The following is a 21,345-nucleotide window of genomic DNA, read 5'->3' on the forward strand; positions in this document are numbered from 1 at the left end:
CGCTCAGAGCTCGTGACCGTAGTGCTCGCCGGGAAGCGTAGTCCATTAGGCCCTTGCCCCCAGTCCGCTGACTGCCGCATGAACCACATTCCCCGACGGCCCTCTGGCGCTCGGCGTCAGCGCGCTGTCTGGGAGTTGGGGCGGGAGGGAGGGTGTACGGACCGACGGAAGGCCAGCCGCCGCCATGATGGAGACATAATGGGGCGAAGCGGAGGAGCGGCGAAGGGGCCGCGGTGCTGCGGGCGGTAGCTGAGGGGCAGGGGGGCGATGTGAAGGTGGGTGGGGCTGCGCAGAGCCGCCGTCCCACCAGGGGGGTGGGGTGGTGGGGAGGGGAAGTTACTTTTTAAAAAATTTTGTCGCTCAGTGCGTGAGGTGAAGTGGGGGTGAGAGACATCGTCTGGTTTTTCAATTCTCCTGGCGGCGGCGGGTGGTGGGGACCGGGGCACACGCCACCCTCCTCCCCCCGGAGCCGGCCGGCCGGCCAAGCAGGGGAAATGGCCCAGGCCCGCTCCGCCGCATCGCCCTGACATGGCGCTGGGGCCCGAGGATGAGGAGCAGGAGAGCGGCGGACAGGTGAGCGGAGAAAGGGGGTGGGGGAGGTAGGGTGGGGGAGGTTAAATCGCGGGATGAAGCTCCTGGAGGAGGAGAAGGGGTGAGGGGTGCAACCCCGGATGAGTGAGGAGAGGGAGATGGTTATTCCTGAGGATGAGAAGGGGTTAAAATCTTGAGAGACCAAGGGGGGGGGGGCAATTAAATACAGGGATAGGGATTTAAACTGGGGGGGAGTTGAAGCACTGGAGAATGGGGGGATTCTTATATAGAGGGCTACAATATTAGGAGTATATGAATGCATACAGGCCTTTTCCTCCTCAGCTTGGGTGAGCTAGAGGTCATAGGTTTAGGGTGAAAGGTTAAATATTTAAGGAGAATCTGAAGGAGATTTTTTTTACTCAGTGTGGACGAGGAAATTTACTCAGTGGAAATAGTTGAAGTGGGATCAATTGTAGCATTAATGGGAAGTCTGGATAGGTGTATTTGTTGTTGATATACAGTGCGGAATAGGCCTGTCCAGCCCTTCAGCCACATCGCCCAGCAACCGCTGATTTAACCACAACCTAATCATGAGACAATTTACAATGATCAGTCGTTCTGCTAACTGGTGCGTCCTTGGATTGTGGGAGGAAACTCACACGGTCATGGGGGAGAACGCACAAAAACCTTACAGGCAGTGGCAGGTACCTGGATAGGAAGGATATGGTCAGGATGCAGGTACGTGGGAGAAGGCAGTAAAATAGATTTTGAATCTTCTCTGCATCCTCTCCAGCTTGAACACTTTTTCCACCATTCTCCCTCCTGCATCAGGTAAAGCAATTCGCCTTTGTGTACATGGTGCTACACTTGAGTCCTGCTGAGCAACAGACGTCTTGGACCAGCAGCTGAGATTTCAGTCCACAAGTGTTTCAGAATTGGGTTTATTATCACTGACTTGTATGCTGTGAAATTTGTCGTTTTGTGGCTGCAGTGGCATGTATTACCGTAAATTTATAAAGCCGAATGGAGCACGAGAAAGGAATGGTGAAGCCCACTGCTCTACCCTCTCTATACCAATGACTGTGTGGCTAGGCATAGCTCAAATAACATCTATACATTTGCTGATGATACAGCCATTGTTGGTAGAATCTCAGATGGTGGTGAGAGTGCATACAGGAGCAAGAAATGCCAACTAGTCAGGTGGTGTCACAGCAACAACCTGGCACAATGTCAGTAAGACGAAAGAGCTGATTGTGGACTCCAGGAAAGGTAAAATGAAGATAAATGTACCAATCCTCATAGAAGGATCAGAGGTTTCAGTTTCCTGGGTGTTAAGATCTCTGTGGATCTAACCTGGTCCCAACATATCGATGCAGTTATAAAGAAGGCAAGACTGTGGCTATACTTATTAGGAGTTTGAAATGATTTGGTAGGTCAACGAACACTCTCAAAAATTTCTATAGTTGTATTGTGGAGAGCATTCTGACAGGCTGCATCACTGGGAGGTGTAACTGCACAGGACTGAACAAAGCTGCAGGGGGTTGTAAATTTAGGCTCCATCTTGGGTACTAGCTTCCAAAGTACCCAGGACATCTTCAAGGAGCGGTGTCTCAGAAAGGCAGTGTCAATTATTAAGGACCTCCGGCACCCTTTTCTCACTGTCACCATCAGGTAGGAGGTACAGAAGCTTGAAGGCAGACACCCAGTGATTCAGGAACAGCTTCTTCCCCTCTGCCATCCGATTCCTAAATGGGCATTGAACCCCTTAGACACGACCTCGCTTTTAAAAATATATATATTCTGTTTTTTTGCACTGTTTTAAATCTATTCAATATATGTGTGCAGTAATAGATTTACTTATTTTTTTCTTCTAACAAATTTCACAACACATGCTGGTAATAGTAAACCTGGTTCATGCTGTTGTGAGCCATTCCTTCTGATGGCAGAAGGAAAGAAGCTGCTTGAATCGCTGAGTGACTCTTCATGCTCTTGTACTTCCTTTCTGATAGCAGTAGTGAAAAGAGGACATGTCCTTAGTGGTGGATACAGCCTGATGAGGGTGACCATGATGTTGCTGTTTACAATCCTCTGCAATCTCTTGATCCTTTTTATTGGAATGATACCACGCAGTGATGCAGCCAGTCCAAATGCTTTCCACCGTATACATAAGCAAATCTGAGTGCCTTTGTTGACACATCAAATCTCCTCAAACTCCTAATTAAGTATCGTTGCTGGTGTGCCTTCTTCATGATTGCGTCAGTATGTTGGGCCCAAAGGTGTTGACGAACAAGAACTTGAAGCTGCTCTTCATTTCCACTGCTGATCCCTCAGTGAATACTGGTGTGTGTTCACCCAGATACCCGTTGCTGAAGTCCACAATCAATTCCTTGATCTTGCTGACATCGAGTGAGAGGTGGTTGCTGCTTTCAACCAGCTCAAGTTTCTCACTCCTGTACACCACTTCGTCTACCAATAACTGTTCGTGAATTTGTAGATAGTGTTTGAGCTGAGCTTACCCCCATGTCATGAGGGCAGGCATCCTTCATGTGCATCTGTGTTGATTGTCAGCGAGGAGGTGATGTACCGATGCATCATTTAGAAGAACAAGGGGTAGCATTTTGCATCCTGAGGGGTAGATAGAAAGGGGCAATCGGTTAGTATACACTAACTTCTCTCGAGGTTGGAATTCTCCGTCTTGGGTGGTTGTGAAGGTTGAGGTATCAAAAGAGAAAGTTGATTTCTTTTTCAAATGATCCAAGAATTAGGGCTGGGTTTGCAGATCTGGACAGAAATTTTCTTCAATTTTCCCAACCTGCTAAATATATTTCTCTTGTATTTATTCATGGGGTATGGTTTTCACCAGCTGAGGCAGCATTTAGTTGCCCTTAAGTAGTCAGTTGATGGCCGGAGGGAGGGAGTTGCGGGCTTGCCACCCAGCGATGGTGAAGGAAGGGTACTATTTCTGAAAGTCTGGGTGCTGTGTCGCTTGGAGGGCAACTTCCAGCAGGTCTGGTGTTCTATGTGCTTTTGCTGTCCTTGTCCTTGGTGGGAGAGTTGTTGGGTTGTGAGGTGCTCTCTCTGGGGCCTTGGTGAGTTGTAGATGTTACAGGCTGCAGCTGTGGAGTGAGTGGATGGGCTGCACAGCTCTTCTCCCCTTCAAGTGACAGTACCTCAATTAGGTAGCATCCAACATTAAGGATCCTCATCTCATTACTACCATCAGAGACAGTGCAGGAGCCTGAAGACCCACACTCAGTGTTGTAGGAACAGTTTCTTCCCCTCTGCTATCAGACCATACACACATGAACACCTTGTTATGGCTCCTTTGCAGTATTCATTTATTTTTTTAACTTACGAACATCTTGGAGTTGCTGCAGCAAATCAACAAATTTCATGGTGTATGTCAGTGATATTCTGATTCTGAGGAGCATGGTTTTGTCATAGTTTGTGGGGGGGAGGTGGCGAGGGAAGGTCCTAAGGACTGGGGGTTGTACAAAGTAGTGAGGCTTTGAAAGGTGTACTGTGTTTTCTGCCTGGACCCCCATCCCTGTTGATGCTGACACGTCCTTCTCCCTCCTGGTGTGTTCTGAACTTCGCCACCCCTGCCCCCTAAAATTCCCTGCTGTAAAACTATGGTTAAAAACTGGGTGGATTTCCTTTCTACCCCTGGTGAGTAAAATGTGTGACTAGCATTGTGCAGTGGTTCTTGGAGAGTAACGGAAAGTGGAATCAGGTTTGTTACGATGTGAAGTTTGTTTTGTGATGGCGGTTCAGTTCAAACGTGTAAAATGAAATAGTGAGGTAGTGTTCAGAAAGTTTAAGATAAGAAAGGCTTGGAGATAACTGTAGAGATAAAGTATCTTTTATCTTTCTCTACGCCTCTTATAAACCATAATGGACCATTCAGAAATGTGATTGCAGAGAGGAAGAAGCTGTTCTGAAATCATTGAGATAAGAGTGGTTCAATTGTATAAGTACAAATGAAAGATAACAGCTGTCTGTTCTGTACCTTTGATAATCTTACAAACCTGTCAGATCTCCCCTCAGCCTCTGCCACTCCAGAGAAAAGAACCCAAGTTTGTTTGACCTCTCCTTTACACTCATGTCCTCTAAGCCAAGCAGCAGACTGGTGAATCTCTTCTCCACCCTGCCAAAGCTTCCACTCACTCCCTATAATGGGGGTGACCAGATCTGAATGCAGTAATCCAGACGCAGAGTTTAATAAAGCTGCAAAAGAACTTCCTGAATCACAGACCAAAGAGATTCTGCAGATGTGGGAAATCACAAAATGCTGACCCCCACCACCTTATTCAGGCTTCTTCATTTCCAGGATCTCACCCCAAACCATCAACTGTTTATCCCCCTCCATAGATACTGACTAACCTGCTGAGTTTTCCCTGTGTTTTGTATGGTAAATCGTGGGCTCAGTGCCTTAACTAATGAACACAAACACACCCATGAGGGCACTCTCAGGGTGGAGGAACAACACCTTATATGTAGCCTCTGATCATCGATTTATTGTTCCACCTTCTATTCCCCACTCCAGGCTCTTTCCTCTCCCTGGTCCCCTCCTCTTTCCCTTTCTTCCATGGTCCTCTCTCCTATCGTATTCCATACCTTTACCTTTTCTTCCTATCACCTTCTAGATGGCCCTCTTTCCCTTCTCCCCACCTCTTTATTCTGGCATCTACCCCCTTCCTTTGCAGTCCTGAAGAAGTGTCTTGTCTCAAAACAGCGACTGTCTATTCACCTCCATTGATGCTGCCTGATCTGTGTTCCTCCAGCATTTTGTTAATCCATAATTTGGCTATCCAAAATGTCATAACTCCAGAGTAATGCCCAACAGTGGACATCCCATATGCCATTGAGAAGTTATTCCATCACAAAAATAACCCTGTTATCTTGAGGCACAGTGTGAGGAAGTGTAAGATGATATATTTCATAGAAGGAGGCGAAGGCTGTTTTCTAAACGAGGAGCAAGTTACAAAAATTAGAGTTGCAAGGGACTTGTCAGTCCTTGTGCTGGATTCCCGAAAGGTTAACTTGCAAGTGGAGTTGGTGGTGAGGAAGGCAAATGCAATGAATATATGAGCAAGGATGTAACACAGGCTTTATAACGTGCAGGTCGGACAACATCTGCAGTATTGTGAGCAGTTTGGGGCTCCATAACTAAGAAAAGATGTGCTGGCATTGGAGAGGATCCAGAGGAAGTTCACGAGAATGATGTCTCCAGGCTTATATTCATTAGAGTTTAAAAGAATGAGGAGGGGATCTCATTGAGTATTGAAAGCCAGGATGGAGTGGAGTGTGGATGTTTCCTATAGTGGGGACTCTGGATCCAGAGGGCACAGGCTCAGATTAGAGGGAAGTCCCTTGATTGGCCAGTTTTAATCATCCACTGCAATTTATTCTAAGCTCTCTCCACCTACCCCTCCAGTCCTTCCAGTGCAGATCCTCTTTCAACCCCTGACCATTCTCAGTCATACAGCAGTCTCTGCATTGACTTGGCAATACTCTTTGTTTCTTTGCCCACACATCCTGACAGCCTGCACAGTGTGAAAAGTGAACTCTACCTTGCTGTGGGCCAGCTCTCAATCTGCTGCTCTGTCTGCCCCCACCCATCGGTTTGTGTCTGATCTGGCTTCCTGAAGCTGTCCCTCGCCAGACCCTTGTGAATGACTCTGGGGTAGGGAAGGTCGGAGGGGTGGCTAGTGTTGGGAGTGATGAGTCTAACCAGGTTGATATTCAGAACGTGTCCTGTGCCCCACCCGTTGATTGCTGCCACTCCTCCCTGCAGTCCAAGGCCAAGGTAAAGCCGAAAGCACCAATGTCCTCAGCACCGAAGGTGCCCTCCAGCAAGGGAGCGAGCGGGGCGCGGCGCAGGAGAACCCGCTGCCGGAAGTGCGATGCCTGCCAGAAGAGCGAGTGCGGGGAGTGCCACTTCTGCAAGGACATGAAGAAGTTTGGGGGTCCCGGCCGCATGAAGCAGTCCTGCCTTCTGCGGCAGTGCACGGCAGTGAGTGGGATCGGGGGCGATGTTGGTGTTGGTCTCTGTCTAGGGGAGGGACACGGTCATCTTGTGCATCACACTCCAAATGAGGCTCCTACCGCATTGTTCCTTCGCATACTCCCGGGGTCAGACGCAAAGTGAATCTCCCTCCTCACTGTCCCATCACACACTCCCGGGGTCAGACACAGGGTGAAGCTCCCTCCACACCGTCCTGTCACACACTCCCAGGGTCAGACACAGAGTGAAGTTCCCTCCACACCGTCCCATCACACACCCCCAGGGTCAGACACAGGGTGAAGCTCCCTCCACACCGTCCCATCACACACTCCCGGGGTCAGACACTGAGTGAAACTCCCTCCACACCGCCCCATCACACACTCCCGGGGTCAGACACAGAGTGAAACTCCCTCCACACCATCCCATCACACACTCCCGGGGTCAGACACTGAGTGAAACTCCCTCCACACCGTCCCATCACACACTCCCGGGGTCAGACACAGAGTGAAACTCCCTCCACACCATCCCATCACACACTCCCAGGTCCAGACGCAGCAAAGCTCCCACTTACTCCACAAGCAGTGTAGGCGATTGGCACTAGCTATCTGCAAGGCATTACCTCCATCTGCTCCTGTGTCCCTGCTCTGCCTGCACTAACCTGTTCCCTTCACCCCTCCCCATGTTCTTAACCCAACAGCCGGTGCTCCCTCATACAGCCGTCTGCCTAATGTGTTGGGAAGCAGGCAAAGAGGATTCAGTGGAAGGAGAGTCCGAGAAGTTTAATCTGTCCCTGATGGAGTGCACCATTTGTAATGAGATTGTCCACCCGGGCTGTCTGAAGGTGGGTGAGGAGTGGGGGGGTGGGTCGATGGAGAGAGCGCATGAATCCAGGGCGGTGGGGAGAGGATTGGGGTTCCTTGATAGTGGTGTCTTCTCGCGCTGCTGCCTCATAGTTTTATCTGCCCAAAACCTTCTCCTTCAGTGCTCCCATCACTGTCTTCCCCCTCTTTCTCATCCTCCCTCTCTCTGCACTTACCTCAAACTCACTCCCCCAGTGCCTCTCTGTTCAGAGACTGCACTTTAACCCCACTTCATCTGATGATGGAGCCATGTTTCTCTGCTGCTTGCATGCGTCTATGTCTCCCTGCTCACATGGGCCTGCATTTCCTAGCTAAATGCCCCCACACATATCCTGAGGCAGAACATTCCCCTCTCTCTTCCCTCTTCATCCTCCTCTTCCTCGCCTTCCACTCCTCCTCTGCCCTCAAACCCCTCTGTTCACCTCCCTCCTCTCTCCCCCCGCTCCAAACGCATCGTGATCTCACTGCTGTCTTTCATCTCTGTGTTCAGGTTTATGATGTCGAGGGCATCATCAACGATGAGATTCCCAACTGCTGGGAATGTCCCAAGTGTCGGAAGGAAGGCAGGTCGAGCAAGGTGAGTCCTAATCGCAATGCAAAGCTCAGTCAGTACATGCAGGGCAGAGAGTGACGCCATCCCCACCCTCACATCCCAGCCCTCTTGCCTAACCACCCCACTCTCCCTGTCCTTCTCTATCCTCCTTCCCTCCTGCCCTTTCTTTCTCACTAGTCTCCTCTGCATTCTTCCCCTCACTCTCCTCCTCAGTTCATTCTCTCCATTTCTGCCGTACTGCCCCACCTCCCGCTCCCCACGACCTCCCTCACTTGATCTCTCATTTCTCTGCCCTCTCTTTCACCCCTGATCCCCAGGACGGGAAGGACCAGACGGAGGCCGGAGGGAAGAGACGTTCTGATGGTGAGGAGGGCCCCCGCTGGAAGCTTGAGGAGGGTAGCAGGCATCGAGCGGATGAGTATCTGGCCCCCAACCACAGGAAAGGGGAAGAGGGTCACAAGAGGAAAAAGGAGAGGGATGGGCCAGTGGAAGCTGGGCCCCGGAAGAAGGTGAGAGAAACCACCTGCTGTCCTTTGTTACCTTCCGGATCATCACATCTTCTCAGCTGGAAGATCCGGCTGGTCCAGTCTCTCCCCCTAATTTGAAGACAATTCCCATGAATCTTTTCTACATCCTCTCCAGCTGAGCCTCACCCACCCTGTAATGGGGTGATGAGCTGCACATAATCCTCCCATTTATGACAGTGGTCCTGGGGATGAAAAAGTTAATGTATGGGGAATGTTTGGCGGAACTCATTGAAACCTATCAGATATTGAAAGGCCTAGATAAGAGTGGATGTGGATGGATCTCTCCTACAGCGGGAGAGTGTAGGACCAGAGAGTACAGCCTCAGCCTCAGAAAGGAGGAAATCTATTTAAGATAGAGAATTTCTTTAGGCAGAGGGTGGTGAATCTGTGGAATTCCTTTCTAAAGACTACTGTGAAAGCGAAGTCATTGGGTACATTTAAAATAGAGATTGATAAGTTCTCGATTAGTCACATTATTAAAGGTTGTGGGGAGAAGACAGGAGAATGGAATGAAGGGGAATTTAAATCAGCTGTGATGGAATGGCAGGGTGTTAATGGCCTAATTCTGCACTCAACTTCTGACTTTCTAAGTGCAGTCTTGCCAATTGATACCACATGGTGCCCCATTTTAACATGTGCTGTTCCGGAGCACAGGCAGGGAGTTAAAGACCGAACAGACTGGAACAAGCTGAAACAAATCGCTGTAGGTTGAGCAGCATCTGTGGAGGCAGAGTCAGATTTATTATTGCTGACAGCTGATGTGAAACTTGTTTTGTGGCACAAGTCATTGTCTTCTGGGGCATAGGCCACTGTCAGCAGCTCATCAGTCTCCTCTGACAGGCCGATTAAAGGTTGATCGGCTCTGTGCCTTCCATTTTCACCAAGTAACTTAACGTTTCTTCTATGCAAAGGTCCTTCTCCCGGGGTGAGGTCTTTGGCATTTCTGTACCTCTTGGTTTTTACAGGATGGGGTTGCTGACCTTCCTCTTCCTCTTCCAACCTTCCTCTTTTTGCAACTGGGCTTGAGATTGTCCATGGGGGAGTTGTAGTTGTCTAAAGACTGAAAATTACAAAACACTGCTGTCTGTAAGGAGTTTGTACATTCTTCTTGTGATTGCGTGGGTTTCCTCTGGGTGCTCCAGTTCCCTCCCACAATCTAAAGGTGTACTGGTTGGTAAATTAATTGGTCATTGTAAATTGTCCTGTGACTAGGCCAGGATTAAATCAGGGATTGCTGAGCCGCACAGCTGGAAGGGCCTATTCTGTACTGTATCTCAACAAGTTTTTATAAAATAATAATTTTCTGTGTCCTCCCTGGCCACTGGATAAGAGGATGGCAAATGACATCCCTCTGCTCAGGAAGGTCACAGGAATAATCCTGAGAATTGTAAATCAGTGATGGGCAAACTAATGGACAGGATTCTTAATGACTGATTTTCGTTATTTGGATAGGAATAGTCTGATTAGGAAAATTAGTATGGCTTTGTGAGGGGCAGGTTGTGCCTCTCAAGCCTGATTGATTTTTTTTCAAGGAAGTAATAAGATCAATGGGTGAAGGTCGAGCAGTGGATAGGGTGTATATGGGATTTATTAAAGATGTTCCATATGGAAAGCTCATACAGTTAGGAGGCATGGGATCAGTGGAACATGATCATGCATGAACTTTGGAATTGGCTTGTCCACAGAAGGCAGAGAATGGTTGTAGATGGAATGAGTCGGTGATGTTGTGGTACTCCACAGGGATCTGTTAGGGGATCCCTGCTCTTTGTGATTTTTATAAATGAATCGGGTGAGGAAGTACAAGGTGGGTTTTAGTAAGTTTGCAGATGACATAAAGGCTGGTGGTGGTGTGGATAGTGAAGAAGGTTGCCATAGGTTACAACGGGACATTGACAGGATGCGGAGCTGTGCTGAGAAGTGGCGGATGACTTTCAATCTGGAAAAGTGGGAAGCGATAAACTTAGGAAGGTGGAACGTGAAGGCAGAGCTCGAGTTTAATGACAGCATTCTTAACCATGCGGAGGAACAGAGGGACCTTGGTCCATAGATACCTCAAAGTTGTCAGACAACTCGATAGAGTTGTTAAGAAAGCAGATGTGAGAGGGAAGGGTTAGATTGATTGTGGAGTAGACTAAAGGTTTGGCACAACATTGTGGTCTGAAGGGCCTGTATTGTGTTATAGTGTTCTGTTTTCAAAATACTGCAGAAAGCTGGTTGTTGGGGTCCAAGTCCATAGCTCCCTGAAAGTAGCAACACAAATGAAGGTGTAAAATGAACTTGTCTTCGTTGCTAGGAGATTTGAGTGTAAAAGTCAGCAAGGTGTAGAAAACTTTAGTTTAACGACTCTTGGAGTATTCTGTACAGTTGTGGTTGCTCGTTTACAGGAAGGATGTGGAGGCTTTGGAGAGGGTGCAGAGTGGTTCCGGGGTTCACCAGGGTGCTAGTCATTAATACAATTAGCCTACTAAACTGACATCCTTTTCCCAAGGTGCAAATGACAAATGCCAGAGGTTTACAGTGAGAGAGGTAATATTTTTCTGCACAGGGAGTGGTGGGTGCCTGAAATTTGCAGCCAGGACAGGCTTATGAGCTGTTTAGGTAGACCCATGACCAAATGGGACAGTGTGTGTGTGGTGGTGGAGGATTATCAGTGGGGTAGCACGGCAGTATGGTGGTTAGCACAGTACCAGCAACGCAGATTCAGTTCCCACCGCTGCCTGTAACGTGTTTGTACCTCCTCCCTGTGACCTTGTGAGTTTTCTCCCATGGTCCAAGGACATACCGTTCAGTCGCTTTCTCGGTTATGGTCAACTGTTCCATGATTTGGCTAGGGTTAAGTTGGGCAACTGCTGGACAGTGCAGCTGAAAGTGCCAGAAGAGCTTATTCCACGCTGTGTGTCATAGGCTGTGTTGCTCTCTAAGTGAGAGAAACGTACACTGGGTGTGTTTGGGGGGTGAGGGGTGACTGGACTGGGAGAGACCCCTGCACATGGGTGGGGGGTGTGTGTGTGTGTGTTGAGGGGATGATTGGACTGTGAGAGACACCTGCACATGGGTGGGGTGTGTGTGTGTGTTGAGGGGATGATTGGACTGTGAGAGACCCCTGCACATGGGTGGGGGGGTGTGTGTGTTGAGGGGATGATTGGACTGTGAGAGACCCCTGTACATGGGTGGGGGGTGTGTGTGTGTTGAGGGGGGTGACTGGACTGTGAGAGACCCCTGCACGTGGGTAGGGGGGGTGTGTGTGTTGAGGGGATGATTGGACTGTGAGAGACCCCTGCACATGGGTGGGGGGTGTGTGTGGTTGAGGAGATGATTGGACTGTGAGAGACCCCTGCACATGGGTGGGGCGTGTGTGTGGTTGAGGAGATGATTGGACTGTGAGAGACCCCTGCACATGGGTGGGGGGTGTGTGTGTGTTGAGGGGATGATTGGACTGTGAGAGACCCCTGCTCATGGGTGGGGGGGTGTGTGTGTTGAGGGGATGTCTGGACTGTGAGAGACCCCTGCACATGGGTGGGGGCGTGTGTGTGGTTGAGGAGATGATTGGACTGTGAGAGACCCCTGCACGTGGGTAGGGAGGGTGTGTGTGTTGAGGGGATGACTGGACTGTGAGAGACCCCTGCACGTGAGTGTGGGTGTGTTTGGGTGGGGGACCTGTATTGCCTCACCTCCCTCACTCTCCACCCCCTCCCTGCAGAAACAGAAGATGGTCCGTGGGCCGGAGGATGGCACCCTTGCCAGTGAGCGCACCCCCCAGCGCGAGAAGCTGGAGCATTTCAAGCGCATGTGCCAGATGCTGGAGCGGGTGAGCCAGGCCCGCAGCTCCAGCTCCAGCTCCAGCTCTGGCTCCGACTCCGACTCTGACTCCCAGGACTCAGAGGAAGGGAGGGGTGGTGAGGAGGAGGAAGACGAGGAGGAGGAGGAAGAGGAGAGCAGCGACGGAGGAGGCAGGCTTGGCTCCAATGGGAGGGAACGCGGGACCACGGCAGCTGCCCTGGGCTTCAGTGCCAGTGAGGAGGATGACGAAGAGGAGGAGGAGGCGGAGGAGGAGGAGGGTCGTGGGGAGGAGGCAGACCCACCCCGCAACGGCAGGGCCCGGCTGAGGGAGCAGCCACAGGGGAAGGAGGGACAGCCAGGATCCCGTCGAGAACGAACGAGGCAGGGTCCAGGTCAGGGGCAGGGTGTGGCCCAGGGGTCAGGGCGCCTCAAGCCCCCTCGCCCCCAGGCGCCGGCACCCCGCAGTCCGTTCCTGAGCCGGCCACCCATCTCCTCGCCTCCCAGGCCCCTGCAGATGGAGAGGCATGTGGTGAAGCCTCCCCCTGACAGTCCGGAGCCAGACTCCCTGCCCCTGGACTCAGGGACCGACCATGTACTCCAGCGTCACGCCTGGCTTGCCGTCTTTCGCTACCTGAGCCAGCGAGACCTCTGCGTCTGCATGAGGGTTTGCCGGACCCTCAACCGGTGGTGAGTGAGGGACAGGGTTGTAGGGGTGGGCATGCATGCTGTTGGTGTGTACCCCACCCTCTGTACCCTCTCCCATCTTTCTCTATCTTTTTGTTTATATATATCCCATGCGGTGATTCCTCACATTGTGGATGTCAGTTGTTGGTGAATTATTGGTGTATTAGGGGTGGGGGGAGTGGGATGGAGGATCGTTGGCACAGGGGGAGGGAGCTCTGTGAAGTGGGGGGAGTGGGATGGAGGATCGTTGTTGGCACAGGGGGAGGGAGCTCTGTGAAGTGGGGGGAGTGGGATGGAGGATCGTTGTCGGCACATGGGGAGGGAGCTCTGTGAAGTGGGGGGAGTGACTGGGTGAAGTACTCCCCACCCTGGACAGGCCAGTCACAGTTTCATGAGGGTGGCAATGGTTTTGATTGGCCCTGGGGCTGGACAAGGATGGAGGGGAAAGCAAGTCAGTTAACATGACTGTATCCTGATCTGTGCCCTCCCCTTGGGCCTTGCCTCCTTCCGCTCTCCCCAGGTGCTGCGACAAGCAGCTGTGGACCAGAATTGACCTGAGCCGGCAGAAGTCGATTACGCCAGCCATGCTGAGTGGCATTATCCGGCGGCAGCCTGCCCTGCTGGACCTCAGCTGGGCCTGCATCTCCAGTAAGCAGCTAATGTGGCTCCTCAACCGGCTGCAAGGTGAGTGTGAGACTCAGTTCCTCACTGTCGCTCCCTCTTCTCCTGCCTTTTCACCATCCCCCCCCTTCCCTCCCCACTGCCCCTCTGCTGCCCCCCCTCGCTCCTTACCACCATTTCTTGCTGGCCTTCCTGACAGTTTTCTCATTGCTCTCTCCCCACCCCCCACCCTTCTTGCGCTCTCCCCACCCCCCACCCTTCTCGCTCTCTCCCCACACCTCAGGGCTGAGGGAACTGATCCTGTCGGGCTGCTCGTGGTCCTCTGTGTCGGCCCTCTGCACTGCCAGCTGTTCATCCCTGCGACTGCTCGACCTGCGCTGGGTGCAGGATGTCAAGGACTCCCAGCTCCGCGAGCTGCTCTCCCCTCCAGCTGACAGCAGGCCAGGTCAGTGCCAGGTGTGGGAAGGGGGGTGAACGGTCGGGAGGAAGTATTGGCTGCGTGTAGGGAGGGGGATGGAGAGTGACTGACCCTCTCTCTTCTCTCTCCCCCCCCCCCCCCCCAACAGGACAGCTGGAGGGCCGGGGACGACTGCCGAACGTGATGGAGTTGCGCCTGTCAGGTCTGGAGGTGACAGACACCTCGCTGCGTCTGCTGGCCCGGACCTTGCCCCGTCTACGGCGCCTTGACCTCAGCCAGTGTGGTCAGGTGGGGGACCAGTCCATCAATCTGCTAACCGCCGTCACCTGTCCACTGCGTGAGAGCCTGAGGGAGCTCAACTTGTCTGGTACGTCCATACGCCGGCCCTCCACCACCCCCATTCATGCATCCTTAGGCCAGCCCTCCCCCCCCCCCCCCACCAAAACTGTCTATCCCTAGGCTGGCCCCTTCCCCCAGTCCATCCACAGTCCACCCCAGGTCTCCCTCCTCTGCTGTGCAAAGTACGTGTCCCTTCCCACGTCTGTCCCCTCCCCTCACGCTCCCTCTCCTTAGTTCTGTCCTTTTTACACTAATGTGTCTTTCTCCATCCCCTCTCCCCTCTCCCCAGGCTGCCCTCGGCTCACAGACCACTGCCTGCCCCTGTTCCGGCGCTGCCCTAACCTCTGCCGCATTGACCTGCGTTCCTGCAGACAAGTGACGGTGGAGGCGTGCCAGCGCTTCGCCGAAGACTCGGCCCCCCCTGCCTCCTTCCGCTGCGCCGAGGACAAACTCATCCTCCGCAACAGCTAACGGCGGCTGCTGAGGAGGGGGTAGGCAGGGAGCGCTGAGCCCCCGGGATAGGGGCTGAGGGCTTCACCAGGAGAGAGCAAACCGGGCCCCAGAGTGATTCACCAGGAGAGAGAGAGAGAGGATCCAGGACCCCTGGAAGATTCGCCTGGAGAGAGAGAGAGAGAGAGAGGATCTTACCCCTGTAGAGATTCGCCAGGGGAGAGAGGGTCTGGGATCCCGGGGAGGTTCACCTGGAGAAGGATGTGATCCAGGACCCCGGGAATGCTCGCTGAAAGAGAGAGAGGACCAAGGTTATCAGAGACATTTACCAGGAGAGAGGCAAGATCTGGACCCCGGACGCTGGGTGAGAGACTGGATCCGGACCCCAGCGAAATCGCCCGGGAAGAGACAGGATCTGGAATCTGAGTCATTTACCGGGAGGGAGATGGGGTCCAGATTTCGGAAAGATTCACCAGAAGATGGAAGCAATCTCCAGTGCATGGCAGGTTCATCAGGAGAAAGACAGGCCCCTTCGTCCTGGAAAGATTCCTCGGGAAATGGCACAGCAGAAAGATTCATCCAGAGAGGCATGGGACCTCTGGGCCCCGGAAAGATTGATTGGGAAAGAGACAGCTTCACCAGGAAAGAGAGAGAGAGATGAGACAGCGTACAGTTTCACCAGAAGAAACTCCAGTTTTAAAGACAATATTCTCGCCGCAGAGACTGCGATCCCTACGCTCCATCCCTACTTTTCCCTCTGATCTTCCGCATTTTGCCAGTTTCCTTCCTTGTGTTTTTTTTTATTTTGACCGAAAAATTTCGTGGAGACCACTTTGTAAAAAAATATGAAAACCAGGATCGTTACACTTGTTGGAACAAAAGACTCTTGGTCAGAGCTGGGAATGGGGAGGGGGTTGGGGGGATGAGAATAAATACAACTGCAATAAAATGTTCAGGGTTTTCCCCTCCTGCGCAATGTTCTGTGACCCATAGGTCCTGTTGGATTATGTGAGTGGAGGGGAGCTATGGAGGAGGGATGGCGAGGGTAAGTGGGGTCTGTTGCATCAGCTGGGCTGTTGTCAACTGGACGGGCAAAGAGATCTGTGTGCCATAAATCCCAGGGGTGATCTATAAAAGCTAGCAGAATTAGTGAGGAGCACCCATCCCTACACTCAAACTCATCCTCACGCCCCCTGAGAATGTTGTTATGGTCTGTGCTGCCCTCCCATTCCCGGGGAGCTGACACTCTGATCCGGTCCGTGCTGCCCTCCCGTCCCCAGGGAGCTGACACTCTGATCCGGTCCGTGCTGCCCTCCCGTCCCCGGGGAGCTGACACTCCGATCCGGTCCATGTTGCCCTCCCGTCTCCGGGGAGCTGACACTCCGATCCGGTCCGTGCTGCCCTCCCATCCCCGGGGAGCTGACACTCCGATCCGGTCCGTGCTGCCCTCTCGTCCCCGGGGAGCTGACACTCCAATCCGGTCCGTGCTGCCCTCCCGTCCCCGGGGAGCTGACACTCCGATCCGGTCCGTGCTGCCCTCCCGTCTCTGGGGAGCTGACACTTCGATCCGGTCCGTGCTGCCCTCCCGTCCCTGGGGAGCTGACACTCCGATCCGGTCCGTGCTGCCCTCCTGTCCCCGGGGAGCTGACACTCCGATCCGGTCCGTGCTGCCCTCCAGTCCCCGGGGAGCTGACACTCCAATCCGGTCCGTGCTGCCCTCCCATCTAGTCCCTCTAACCCAACCCTTCTTCCCTTTTCAGCTTCCTTTGCTCCAGGAAAAAAATACTTGTCAGTCCAGTTTCTTGTAACTAAATCCCTCCAGTCTCGGCAACATCCCCGTGAATCTTTTCTGCACCCTCTCCAGCTTAATCATACCTTTCTTATAGCTGGGCAATCAGAACTGAACACAATATGTACCTCCAAATGCAGTCTCACCAGTGTCTTGTACTGCTGTAAGGTGACATGCTAGTTTAATAAAGAGAAAAGTGTCTTGATGGCACAGGGGCATGAAAGCAAGATACGGGAGACTCCAGCTGGAATCTAGAGCAAATTCAAAGGTCAGGCAGCATCTATGGTCAGGAAAAGTAAATCATTTTGAGAGAGGGAGAATCAGGATTGATGGGGAAAACAGGAAGGTGGCCAAAAGGTACAGGGTGAAGGTGTGTTACTCTGCCTGCAGGTCAGTAACTAATGATAGTTTATTATTGTCACTAAGCAGTGGTGAGTTAACTAAACTGGTAATTAAGTGTTCAGCTAATCTATTTTGCCTGCACGTTCTCTCCTACCCAGCCCTCCCTTCCCCTCCCATTTCTACCCTTCACACGTGTGCACTTGGGATTGATTAACCCACTTGCCCCAGTGTGGTCTCATGGAGAAGTCTATATTCCTGCTTTCCTCACACACCATGTGCCTTTGTAAGGGCTTCTTGAACACCACTATCATGTTTGCACGCACCACCACACTTGGCAAAGCATTCCAGGCACCCACTGATCTGGGTTTTTTAAAGTTGCCTCACATATGTATCTTTGAATTTACCCCCTCTCACCTTAAATGCACATCCCTTAGTATTGGGCATTTTTATCAGAACTCCCAAAATATTTGAAGAACTGGCAGTTTCTATAGAGTCCTTATAACACCATAAGACAGGAGCAGAATTAGGCTATTTGGCCCATCGTCTGCTCCACCATTCAATCATGACTGATCTTTTCTTCCCCTCCTCAGCTCTACTCCCTGGCTTTCTCCTTGTAACCTTTGATGCCATGGTCAATCAAGAATCTATTAATCTCTGTTAAATACAACCAGCGACCTGGCCTCCACCGTTGCCTTTAGTAACAAATTCATCACCATCTGGCTGAAGAAATTTCTCCACATCTGTTTTAGTGTACACCTCTATCCTGAGGCTGTGCCTTCTGTCCTAGACTCCCCCACCATGGGAAACATCCTTTCCACATCTACTCTGTCTAGGCCTTTCAACATATGAAAGGTTTCAATGAGATCCTTCTAAATTCCAGCAAGTACAGGCCCAGAGTCAAATGTTACTCATATGATAACACTTTAATTCCCAGGATCATCCTTGTGAACCCTCTACAAAACCAGCACATCTTTTCTTAGATAAGGAGCCCAAAACTGTTCGTAGTACTCAAGGTGAGGCCTCACCAGTGCCTTAAAAAGCCTCAGCATCTCATCCCTGCTCTTGCATTCTAGACCTCTTGAAATGAATTCTAACATTGCATTTGCTTTCATCACCACCGACTCAACTTGCAAATTAACCTTTAGAGTGTTCTACACAAGGACTCCCAAGTCCCTCTGCATCTCGGGTATTTGGATTTTCTCCCCATTTAGAAAATAGTCTGTACACTTATTTCTTCTACCAAAAGTGCATGACCATGCATTTTCCAACATTGTATTTCATTTCCCACTTTCTTGCCCGTTCTCCTAACCTGTCTTAAGTCCTCCTTCAGCCAACCTGTTTCCTCAACACTACCAATCTTTGTATCATCTGCAAACTTGGCAATCTATGACATCATCTAAATTATTGACATACATAAAAAGAAGCAGTCCCAACACAGACTCTTGCAGATCACGTAGTCACTGGCAGCCAATCAGAAAAGGATATTTTTATTCCCACTCATCTCTAACCATGCCTGTAACTTTCCTATAATACCATGGGCTCTTAACTTGGTAAGCAGCCTCATGTGTGACTCTTTGTCAAAGGTCTTCTGAGAGTCCAAATATACAACTACTGCATCCCCTTTATCTATCCTACTTGTAATCTCAAAGAATTCCAACAGGTTCGTCTGGCAAGATTTTCCCTTGAGGAAATCACGCTGACTTTGTCCTCTCTTGTGTCACCAAGTACTCCATAACCTCATTCTGAATGATTGACTCCAACATCTTTCCAATCTGTGAGGTCAGGCTAACTGATCTATAATTTCCTTTCTGCTGCCTCCTTCCTTTCTTAAAGAGCAGAGTGACATTTGTGGTTGTGTAGTTGTCCAGAAACTTGCCAGAGTCCAAAATTTTTGAGAGGTTACTAATATCTCCACAATCTCTACCACTGCTTCTTTTAGAACCCTCGGGTACAGTTCATCTGGTCTGTGTGACTTATGCACCTTTATGTCTCAGCTTTTTGAGCACCTTCCTCTTGTAATAGTAACTGCACTCACTTCTCTTCCTTCAACGGAAGTTAGAGAAATTAATGTTCATACCAAGTTGGAGGCTATCCAGTCAGAGTGACGTGTTGCTCTTCCAACCCGAATTTTGCCTCATTTTTACATTAGAGTGGGCTATGGACAGACATGTTGAATAGGAAGTGGATTTGAAATAGCTAGCCACTAGGAGAACCATCCTTTTGTGGCAGATGGAGTGAGAATGCTTCCCAATCTGCATCAGGGTTTGCATCTAGCAATTTGAACCTTAAGGCACTGTGCAGGAACTAGAGCTAAAAGGATTAATTTTTAGCTTTATTTGTCACAAGTATATTGCATCATCAAAATACACAATGAAGTGTGTTATTTGCGCCAACAATCAGCACGGTCCAAAGATGTGTTGGGGGCAGCTTGCAAGTGTTGCCGTGCTTCCGGCACCAGCATCTTAGCCATATCTTTGGAATGTGGGAGGGAGTCGGAGCACCCGAAGGAAGACAACTGGGAGAACAGAAAGCTCTTCGCAGTCGGCGGTGGGCATTGAACACTGGTGCTGTAAAGTTTTTCAATAACTGCTCCTCTGCTGTGCTGAGACCTAATTGCAATATATATGGATGAAAAATGAAGGTGGGCTGGTTTGTAAGTTTATGGATGAGAGAACAACTAATAGGAAGGTTATCAAAAGGACCTGACTAGAAATTTGCAGGAGTTTCTGGTGGCATACCAAACCTCCTCCCGCTCCTGATGAAGTAGGGCCATTGTCGTGCCTTCTTCATGATCACTTCAACACGTTGGGCCCAGGATAGATTCTCGGAGATGTTGCTGCCCAGGAACTTGCAGCTGCTGACCCTTCAATGAGGACTGGAGTGTGTACCCTCCACTTCCCTTTACTGAACTTTGCAATCAGTTCCTCGGTTTTTGCTAATGCTAAGTGCCAGGTGATTGTTGTGACACAACTTAAACAGCCCATCTCACACACCTCCTCATCATCATCTGAAATACCAACAACAGGTATGTCATTTGCAAAATTATGGATGGTATTTGAGCTGTGCCAAGCTATACAATCTACAGCCATATTGGAAGAGCTAGTACAGACCAGGTGGAGCGAGCGTATAGTTGTATTTTTCTCCTCACTCTACCCACCCCCCCGAAACAATTTACAGAAATCTGGAAACATGCTGGTGGGGGAGGTGCTGGCATTAGAGGCACTCACCACCCTGAAGGGGCTCTTTTTAGGCAATACCAAAGATAGCTGGTTGAATTTGATATCCCATTTCCACACCGATATGTCTGTCCGTGGCCTCTACTGCCACGATGATACCAAACCCACATTGGAGGAGCAAGTTCTGGGTAGCCTCCAACTTGGTGGCCTGAACTGAAATTTCTCCAACTTCCAGCAATTTCCTCCTCTCCCACCACACCCCCCTCTCTGCCCTTATTTTTTCCATTCCTTCTTCAGACAACAAGGAGACATACTAAGGCAAGACTAATGGGCTGGTTGAGTGATGTTGAAAGAACAACTGCACTTTTAGCAAGACCAAGGAACTAATTTCAGAATACAGAAAGGGGAAGTTGGGAGAGCACACACCAATTCCCATTGAGGAATCTTTGGCGGAAAGGGTGAGCAGCCTCAGGTTCCTGGTCATCAACATCTCAGACGATCTACACTGGACTGATTACATTTATCCAATCACAATAAAGGATGCTAGTGGCTTTACTTCATTATGAGATTTGATATGTCAAAGTTCAAAGTACATTTATTATTAAAGTATGTATTCATTAGACAACCATGAGATTCATTTTCTTTCAGGCAGCCACAAAATAAAGAAACCCTAAAGAACCTATTTTTTAAAAAAGAGACAAACCAAAGACTCCGGCAATTTTTTACAGATAAATGGTGGAGAGCATTCAGACTGGTTGGAATACAGGCTCCAATGCCCTCTAATCAGGGACGATGCTTAGCCTGCAAGATGTGCCTTCTCATTACTACTGTCGGGGAGGAAATACAGAAGGTTGAAGACCCACACTCAAAGGTTCAGGAGCAGCTTCTTCAACTTTGCCAGCAGATCTTTGGTCGATGAACTAAAAGTTACAGCCTCATTATTCCTCTTTTGACTTTTTTTTTGTACATTGTAAATTATAAAGGTATTATTTTCCTGTGTCTTGAACTGCACTGTTGACACAAAACATCAAATTCCAGTGATAATAAACCTGATTAAATTTGAATCTCCTCTGTGCCCTCTCCAGCACAAGGTTCAAAGGTACACTTAATGTCAAGAGAAATGTACACAATGTACATCCTGAAATGCTGGTTCCTCACAACTATCCATAAAAACAGGAGTGCCCCAAAGAATGAATGTCAGTTATCTTCTCCCTCAGCAAGCAACAATCCCACCAGCAAAAAGAGCAGGTACCTCTTTCCAGTTAACT

The 21,345-nt window shown here is 50.3% G+C and overlaps 1 protein-coding gene across 3 annotated transcripts; it reads left to right on the forward strand.

The window, feature by feature from the left end:
- The first annotated feature begins 308 nt into the window (after window positions 1-308).
- On the forward strand, window positions 309-21,141 carry LOC132382892 (F-box/LRR-repeat protein 19-like). 3 transcript variants are annotated; one of them, XM_059953423.1, is made up of 10 exons: window positions 309-573; window positions 6,329-6,547; window positions 7,236-7,379; window positions 7,889-7,975; window positions 8,269-8,460; window positions 12,179-12,945; window positions 13,463-13,626; window positions 13,847-14,008; window positions 14,130-14,348; window positions 20,806-21,141. In XM_059953423.1, exons 1-10 carry the CDS (start codon window positions 529-531, stop codon window positions 20,994-20,996), a joined length of 2,190 nt encoding a protein of 729 aa, XP_059809406.1. In that variant the 5' UTR covers window positions 309-528; the 3' UTR covers window positions 20,997-21,141. The 3 variants fall into 3 exon arrangements, with proteins under 3 accessions (XP_059809406.1, XP_059809409.1, XP_059809408.1); XM_059953426.1 differs by having other exon boundaries at window positions 310-573; window positions 20,726-20,829; XM_059953425.1 differs by lacking the exon at window positions 20,806-21,141 and adding an exon at window positions 14,610-20,632 and having other exon boundaries at window positions 311-573.
- The last annotated feature ends 204 nt before the right edge of the window (window positions 21,142-21,345 follow it).

Source organism: Hypanus sabinus, chromosome 29, assembly GCF_030144855.1.
Source record: "Hypanus sabinus isolate sHypSab1 chromosome 29, sHypSab1.hap1, whole genome shotgun sequence".
Classification (NCBI taxonomy): Eukaryota; Metazoa; Chordata; class Chondrichthyes; order Myliobatiformes; family Dasyatidae; genus Hypanus; species Hypanus sabinus.

Bases quoted from the DNA above. Each gene is read 5' to 3' on its own strand.
- LOC132382892 (XM_059953423.1), top strand. From the start codon at position 529: ATGGCGCTGGGGCCCGAGGATGAGGAGCAGGAGAGCGGCGGACAG. The intron at 7,380-7,888 runs GTGGGTGAGGAG...CTCTGTGTTCAG, and splicing joins TCCACCCGGGCTGTCTGAAG to GTTTATGATGTCGAGGGCAT. The intron at 8,461-12,178 runs GTGAGAGAAACC...CCCTCCCTGCAG, and splicing joins AAGCTGGGCCCCGGAAGAAG to AAACAGAAGATGGTCCGTGG.